The sequence below is a fragment of the Gossypium hirsutum genome, chromosome A06, assembly GCF_007990345.1.
Source record: "Gossypium hirsutum isolate 1008001.06 chromosome A06, Gossypium_hirsutum_v2.1, whole genome shotgun sequence".
Lineage (NCBI taxonomy): Eukaryota > Viridiplantae > Streptophyta > Magnoliopsida > Malvales > Malvaceae > Gossypium > Gossypium hirsutum.
In genome coordinates this window covers 39,159,308-39,168,213 of record NC_053429.1, presented here as the reverse complement: position 1 = coordinate 39,168,213, position 8,906 = coordinate 39,159,308, and the positions used below count along the sequence as shown (strand labels likewise).

At 31.4% G+C, this 8,906-nt stretch overlaps 1 protein-coding gene across 1 annotated transcript; it reads left to right on the top strand.

Annotated features, from left to right (window-relative positions):
* The first annotated feature begins 8,209 nt into the window (after window positions 1–8,209).
* On the top strand, window positions 8,210–8,737 carry LOC121230499 (uncharacterized). The gene has a single exon (XM_041115393.1). It carries the CDS (start codon window positions 8,210–8,212, stop codon window positions 8,735–8,737), a length of 528 nt encoding a protein of 175 aa, XP_040971327.1.
* The last annotated feature ends 169 nt before the right edge of the window (window positions 8,738–8,906 follow it).

Below are 8,906 nucleotides of genomic sequence, written 5' to 3'. Positions count from 1 at the left end.
AATATTCTGTTTCAAGTTTTGGTAGTTTGATTGTTTAAGTGATTAACTAAGTGAAACACTGGTCTATTATAGGTTCAGGATTGCTTGGAGTTGCTTTTGCATCAAAAATGATACATGTATGTACTCGATTGCGCAGAAAATAAAGTTTCGACAAAAGTTGAAAACCTTACTGTTGATGCCACCCGAGCGTGTGGTTGCTCGTGTGGTAGGCCGTGTGCCCTAACATAGCCGTGTGATCAACGAGGTCAGGCCGTCACAGCTAAGGCCAATTTGGGCCGTGTGGGCCCACACGGGCAGGCCATATCGGCGTGTGAGCTCATTTTTACTAAAGTGATTGTTAAGGTTGCACGGGTCACCCAAGTCGACTTTGAACCTTCCGTAAGCTCAGTAAGCACTATTTAGACCCTTAACTATATGAAATTGATTATGTGAATTATGTACTAAGCATATTATATATATAAGGATATATATTGAACTGTATGTGTATTTAATAGACCTGTGATGGCATGACATCTCATTGTATGTTGCATTGCATTGGGTTGGGTTGATTATATCTGGAGGAATTGTACTAAAAGGCTCTTAAGCCTAATATACTGGCAGCTCAGCTGCAAATTTCTGTTTTGTGCCGCATGCGGTACTATCTGGAGTGTAAAGAAGGGTGGGTTGATTTAATCCCTACATAGAGTGTAGGGTTGGACGGGGATAGTCTGTAGAAGTTGGTTGGGTAGGACTTTGTTACTAAAAACTGCATGACTGATACTGATATTAAGATGGGCTAAGGCCCAAATTATTACTGATACTGAAAGGGGCCTAGGAACAAGGCTGTTTGACTGTGCACTGTGATTATTAATTATTTGTTATTTTCTGCGGGATTACACACTGAGTTTATGAAAACTCACCCATCTTTGTTTAATGTGCACATGTAATCTCCAGACCTAGATGGATCAATGCGGCAGACGACTCGATGGTGACCACAGTTCTAGACTGCCATGGTTTTAATTTATGATTATTGGTTTTATTTTTAGTCTATTTTTACTGGTTAAATTTTTGGGTTGTAATTGGACTTTCGGAATTTGGTTTGGTTTTGGGTGTTAATTATCTTTACCCCATGGATTACAACTGCTAGTACCAAGAAACCTCGATTTCAAAAGAAACAAATGATTTTTGGAAATGCCCTATTGCTTAAATTGTTTTAAAAGTTTTCGCAATGAATAACGTTTTGAAACTATCGACTAAATGAGTAACACGATTTTGGAACTAATAAGATATTAAGATAAGTAATTCAATGGAAATGGTTTTATCGTGACGGTATGGTTTTTCAAACACCCTATCATGTGACATCACTAGATCCAACCATAACGTTTAGGCCGGGTTTGGGGTGTTACAACACGGGCGTGTATTTTAGACACATGACCGTATGAGACCCTCACACGGTCATGCCTGCCCTATACTCTTTTTAGTACAAATGAACAGTGAGTTACATGGCTTATTCCCAAAGCCATGTCCCAAGTTCACACGGCAGTATGCCTCTCTTCACACGGGCATGTACCTCAGTCATATGGTCGTGTGCCCCTCTTCACGTAGGCGTTTGACCTCCCTCACAGCCTAGGTATTTCCACATGGCCAGAGCACATGGGCTTGTGGTTCTAAGTCACTTATTTTGGTTCTGTGTATATTTTTTATCTGAGAATGTGTTTGTGTGTTTCAACCATAGCTGATCTTTAGTGAGGGTGGATAAGAATTCTGATATGGGCTTCGGCTTATGTGTCATTTGTGACTATTGTGTGAGATGTTTGATTCTGAATCCGATCTGTTTGGCGTATGTGCATATCTGCTTCTATCTGATTGGCTGTTGATGTGTTCATTATTTCTGTGGGATTCAATGTATATATGCACTTGCATAAAGTATTTTGGGTTGGGTTGTGAAGAGAAGGAAGACTGTTTCTATTCTGATCTGGTAGTTTAACTACAAGCTTATTCGTACAGTGGTTTACCACACTGTACTGCACGTATGTCAGCTTTATTGCGTACCATTATCTGATCTGGCAGTCTAAACTGCAACATGTCTGTACAGCAGATTACCGCATTGCATTGTACTGCATATACGCCAGCCCTTCTGCATATTAATATCTGAGTGGCTTAGTCCACATACATGGCGTGTAGGGTTGGATGGGCCTTTCGAGGTCTTATGTGGTGTGTTTTGGTTGGATAAGCTTAATCAGCTCTTACAGGGTGTGATCGGGGGACGGAAAGGTGTGTTTGCTAGATAGGTAGGTTTTATTACTTGACTGCATTTCATACGCATCTATTTGAGAGTTCTGGGTGCAAGACTATCTGATTGTATTCTGTCTGACTGTGTGTGACTTGGTGTGCTTGAGTTGTTACGTTCTGTTAGGACGTTGGTTCCAAGTTTACTTTCTGACTCTGTGAGTATCTGTAAGTCTGTTGCGCCATTGAATTGAATTTCGTAATTTTGTTTTTAGTCTCGATTCGAATTCACACTGAGCTCATGTAGCTCACCCCCTTAGTGTTTCCCCTTGTAGGTACGTTTCTGAACTCTGACGCTGGACGTGGTATGCAGAGGTCTCGGACAGTCTCTGTTAAAATAATCTATCAGTTATCTTTTCAGTTTTCATTTTGATTTACAGTTGATCAGTAGGGTTTTATAAAAATTGTGGTTCAAGTCCTACTTTTGAATTTTTCTTGTAATCTAATTTTGTTCATAAATTAAACTTAACTGTAATATTCCTATTTGAAATCTAAAAGATTAAACATTCTTGGTTTGTAAAAAGATAAAAATGTTTGTGATGGAATTTGAGATAATGTATTTTGTAAAATTTTCCTACGGTCACTTCAGTGATTAATGTAACCTCCGAGATTCGGTCTAAACTCCTAAGCCGAGTTTTCGGGCATTACAAGCAAAATAAAAATATAAAGTTTTTCACTAAATTCTGACATTGATTATGAAAAGATATAATATTCTTTTGTGATGGATGCAATAACCTTTAAATATATTATTAAATTGACAATTCATAAAAGATTTAAGTTGCGTCTAATGGTTATTGTTACAACCTTTTATGAATTACTATATAGTAAAGTTTATATTAAAATCCTTGAAAGATTTAGGATGCTAGAATCATATTGAAATTCTCGAGAAATTGTTCATTTATATAAATTGAAATAATTTGAACATATGTGGTAAATTTGAATAGTTGAAGGAAGATTATAAAATGATCCAAAATACCTATTTGTGTTTTTATAGAAAGATCATGATTAAAGTTTACTATAATTATTATTGAAACTCCTAAAGAGATCAAAATATATTTCCCCAAATTTCCCTCACTCATGACTTTAAAAAAATGGTAATATAAATACTTATTAATACATTCAAATAGTCATTTGAAAAACTAGTATTCAAGATTGAATACGTAGAATATGAGAAAATATGTGATGTTTTTATGAGGGGAAGTAAATACGCGTTGCACTCTTTTTCCCTTAACCGAAGTTTTGTCTCTTTGGATTTTCCTATTAAGGTTTTTAATGAGACAACATATTTTGCATATTATAGATTGTGTACTATTTTTCTTTCATTAGATTTTTATCCCACAGGGTTTTTCCTAGTAAGATTTTTACGAGGCACATTATCTACCAATGGACATCCAAGAGGGGATGTTATATCTTATTAAGTGGATGTCCATCATGATTAAGATAAAGTTTTAATATAGTTTAAATTCTAATAGTTATTAGAATTAGATTTCTACTTCTTCTGTACTTTTTATGCCTATAAATAGAGACTAATGAAGCAATATAATAATCTCTTTTGATTAATAAAGTACATTCTCTATTATTTTTATTTTTATTTTTGTTCTTTATTCTCCCTTCTCTCTTTATTTTATAACAATTTAACAAATTTAAATATTTATTCTAACTAAATCTTAAATTCTCAAACTGATGTAATGATTCTGAAAAACATTTTTTTTTAAGTGGATTAAACTTGACTCAATCAAAGTAGCCTCGACTTTGCCAATACGTGGTGTGTAATCACAAGCGAAGCAACCGTCAAAGGGTTGACAGTGTCACCCAGCAGTCGTGGGTGTTTCCGTAAATAAAGTAAAGTACAGGGGTAAGCTATTAAAGTGGGTGGATAATTATGCCACCGAGTTGTTCCAAACCCACGTCAGATACCAACCGAGGTCTTTGTGGGCTCTTTCCTCCATCTGCTACTTTCTGTGCGCCTTCTAATCCGTGAATAACACGCCCCAAAAAATCTTGTATAGTTTAATGTTGCCTTTACTATAAAACGCCTTATTGGTCATGCCCATTACCACCTACTAGCTAAATTCCAAAACAAAATCTTAAAATTGTGCCAAACATTTTAATGATGCACAATTATTTTTTTTATTACAAGTGAGAATAAAGTGAATAAATAATCCACAATTATTTTTTATTTAGAATTTTCGTGAAAAGTAATTAGTGCTATAATTTATTTTGGTCAAGGGATTTTGATTAATGTACTCGTTTCCATCTATTTCGATTATATCCATCTGTACGTATTATTTTAATAATAATTTAAAATATATATTTTTAGTTTCAGTTAAAATTTCAGTCTATACTAATTTTATTTATTTGTTGCATTTAATTATAATTAGACCATTCAAAATATTGTGTGCCAATTAATGCATAAATAATATTAAAAATTATATAAAAATATTATTTTTATCAATTTTATTTTTTTATTATACTAACTTTAAAATTTAAACTAAAGTAATGTAGAAAAATTAATAAATAATAAATTAAAGAATTTTTTCTAACAAACAAACTAAATAAAAAAAAAAGAGAAAATCTCTAAAAGTTTTGCACAACTTTACATATATGTTTTAATTAAACGTCCGTTTTTAAGGGATGTAGATTTTTTAAATAATATTGTGGATGACTTTTTTATTTAATTTATATTTATTGAATGAATAAATTTTATTGGTAAAGTTTATTGATCATTAATATAATTGATTAATATTTTTATATTTGAAATTATTTGATTTAATTCATTTTATATATTAAATATTTTTTTAAAATATCGGTAAATTTAAAACGGTGTACCGAAACAGATCAGTACTTGTACGAAATAGTTCCGGTAGAAAAATGGCGTGCTTACTAGTGCGGTACGATTACCTTTTGATCTCTTGAAATCGTCAAACTCTCTCAATAAGTAGGTATTATTTTTGGAAGAAATAGGGGTTTTGTCTCCAAACTCTACAGAGAGTCTAAGTATCTTGAGAGATAATGAGTTCACAAAACAGACACGCCTTATCAAGATGGACCATACTTAGATCAAGTGGTACCATGCCTCCCACCCAATGACTTACATGTTATAGATTAAGGATTCAAACCCTATCAATGACATATTACCAAACATTTTCTTGGTAGGTGATTGCAAATTCTAACAAGGTGCTCCAACTTAATCAACTGATCACCTCTCAAAATTCAAATTATATGCCAAGTTAGAAAACAAAGCTTATACTCAATTTGACGATAATATATAAACTTGTAGAGGAGTCTGATAGCCCAAAGGATCAAAGTAACGAATTTTTCAATTTAATTTTTTTCTTCAAAATGTAATTATGATATGATCACAAATAATACATATTTAAGCAACTTAATTATAATTAATTTTCTATAAAAAAACTATAATTAATTTAGTGTGGAGCACAAACCATACTAAAAATTGAAATATATCTCAACTTGTACTAGAATAAATAATATGAAACTTAAACCAAAAAATAAAAAATAAAAATCTTATAGATAACGTACACATGACGTGATATTTTCATATTATGAGACTCAAATATGGACACTCAAGATTTTTCGAGCAATCTGATGCTCATTGGCTTCTTTTTTTTTTGTATAAAGATTTGTATCCTAAAAGCAAAACTCTAAAAAATTTATATGATATGTAAACTTTAATTTTATACAATCATTTAATATGAAATTTTGGTTTTAATTCAATTTTGTACATTTAAAAATATAAATCAATGGAGTTATTTTTATCTCGAATAAATTTAATTATTTATGTATTTAATAAGTAACCTTAAACTTGTGTATTGTATTTCATAATAAAAAAACATAAATTATATAAATTTAATTATTTGTGTATTGTATTGTATTAATAGTGTTAGCTATTTTTGAAAAGTTTAACTGAAATAAAAATTTAATAAATAATATTGCATAAAATCAAAATACGCATTTAAAAACATAAATTATATATATTAAGAATTAAAACACGTGCGTTTTAATTAAAGAAATAAAATCTTCTAAATTGCTTGAAGAAAATTGCTCAATTTTGAATTCAATTAGAGTTTCAACAAGAAAATTTAATATATATTAAAAAAACTATAAATCCTATTACACATATATGAATGCGGAAATTACATATTTAACATATAGAGGTGCGTTTGAAAATTACATACAATAAATAATGAAACGTATGGTTTGAAACTAATTAATCATAATAAAGTATGAAATATTTACAATATTAAAATAAAAAATTAGATTAATTTGTATGTAAATTAGATATACAATCAATGAAGGTAATAAATTGTGTATATTAAAATAAAAACATATAAAAAACATTAAAATGAATTTTTGGTAGACCGATAAATTTAAAGTTTTAGTAATCTTATTAGTGTGAGTTCAAACCTCAATGTAGGTACATTTTTACTATTTTTAATTACAGAAATATATTTTCATAATTTACCTAATAGTACAGTAACAAAGAGAATCAATGTATGTGTTAAAAAAATAGGCATAATGATCTATTTGTCCTTCCAATTTTACAAAAAAAGACATTTTAGCCATTCATTTAAATTATTGCCTCGGTTACCCCTTAAACTTATTCTATCTGTCAAATCACCCCAAACATAGATGGAAAAATTAATCGGTTAAATTTCTTGACATGGTATCCACGCTAGCACTTAATTAATTTTTTAAAAATTAGAAAATATTTTTACTACATTTTTTATAATTTTTATTTTTTTGAAAATAAATTTTATATATTATTTTTGTTATAAAATAAATAAACGGAGAGTAAAGAACAAACAAAATGAGAGAGTAAAAGAAAGCGTATTTTATTGATCAATCGGAATAATCTACAATACTTTCCCAAAGTCTATATTTATAGACATAAAAAATATAAATGAAATAGAACTCTACTCCTAATGACTATTAGAATTTAAAGTATATCAAAAACTTATCTATATCTTGGTGGATATAGTATCAAGAAGTATCGCTTGTGGAACCTCAATATCCTTGAGTTTATTCGCTAAATGGCAATTAGCACATACAATACACTCAATTGCTTCTCGTGGATTTTCATATCATTGTTGCACAAAAATGGGATATGCATTTGAAATGGAAGCCCCGATTATTATATAGATCCTGAGCAATACGTAAATGGATCGAGTAATCTCCTCATTTATCTAAGAAAAAATATTTCTAATTTGCATGGTCCAATCATTGATCCCGAAATTTTCTACAATAAAATTAGGTAGGTCACTAATATAGTTACCTAGCCACAATTGTGCTATTTACTTTTACTGAAAATTAAAAAAAGAAAAAAAGAGAGAAACTAAATCAGAGGAGAAATTGTATTCTCCTAATGCGTAAAAAGAGTAAAGTAAGTATGACTTCACATGCTTTGCTTATCTCGAAAATAAAAAAAAATCTATTTAATAAGATATTTATAAAAAATTTAAAATAAAAAATAATTAATTGTTGATATAATAGTCTTAACAAAATTAATAAATGATAAATTTTTTATTATTTTAAAGTGATTAAAGTTTAAAAAAATAAATAGCTGAAATAATTGTTTTTAATAAAGTTGGAAGATTTTATAGATTATATTATTAAAAAGAAGTTGCAACACCGCCATGATGAGAGTGGCTTTTAAACCGCCATTAAAAGCAAATAATTTAATTTTAATTTTGCTTCTCCTATAAAAATCCCTCTTTCCTTCTAACTCAAACCACATTACATGTTTCATTTCCTTTTATCTCATGAAATGCAAGAGTTTCTCCTCTTTTTGATAAATACTTAATTTCGCTTCATTTGAGTCTTCTTTCTTAAATTTCGTCTAAAAATCCTCTCCCAATTTCATTTCCAAAGCTTTTCAATTCTCTTGATTGTTCATATATTATAAATTTCTTCTTTTTCAGCCATGGGTGTTGCAGTTCTAAAACCAGACGATTGTTTGAAGCTACCAAATCCCGTGAAACAACGAAATAGTCTTTGCCTTAATCCGAACCGATCGAATCGGTCACACCCAAACCGTAAAACTCGGTCTCCTACTACCTCCCCTCCTTCCCAGTCGGCCGGCCCCAAGGTACCGGCTAAAGATCTCGTGATGGGTCAAGTTAAGATCCTCAAACGCGGTGAGGTTCTAAAAAAACCGACGCCGGAGAAATCCGTCAGGTTCGAAAAGGAAAACATTGACGTTGCAGATCTGGGTTCCACTAACCGTTTGGGTCCTGAACCCGGTTCCGTTCCTACCCAGATCCGACTGACCAAGTCAAACAACAATAAGAAGGTCGTTCCAGCCTCTTTTTATGCTGGGTCGGCCTTTATAACCTCGCCGCCTCCGAGTTCCGTCCCGATGCCGGTGTTTTGCACCAAGAAGATCAGCGTTACCGTGAAGAATGACGACGCCACGAGCGACTTAAGGAGGATATTAAGGCTCGATTTGTAGTCATACTCAGAAATTAATTCGTGTCAGTTTGTCGATTTCATCGTTTGGGTTCTCTTTTATATTTCGATCATCCCTTATTTTTTCAAGGGGAAAGATCGAAACAGGAGTAGGTTTTAGCTTTTCAAATAGTGTTCTTTATGTTGTATAGCGTAACTTGGGTCTTAGATTT

Coding starts and splice junctions, on each gene's coding strand:
- LOC121230499 (XM_041115393.1), top strand. CDS start 8,210: ATGGGTGTTGCAGTTCTAAAACCAGACGATTGTTTGAAGCTACCAAAT.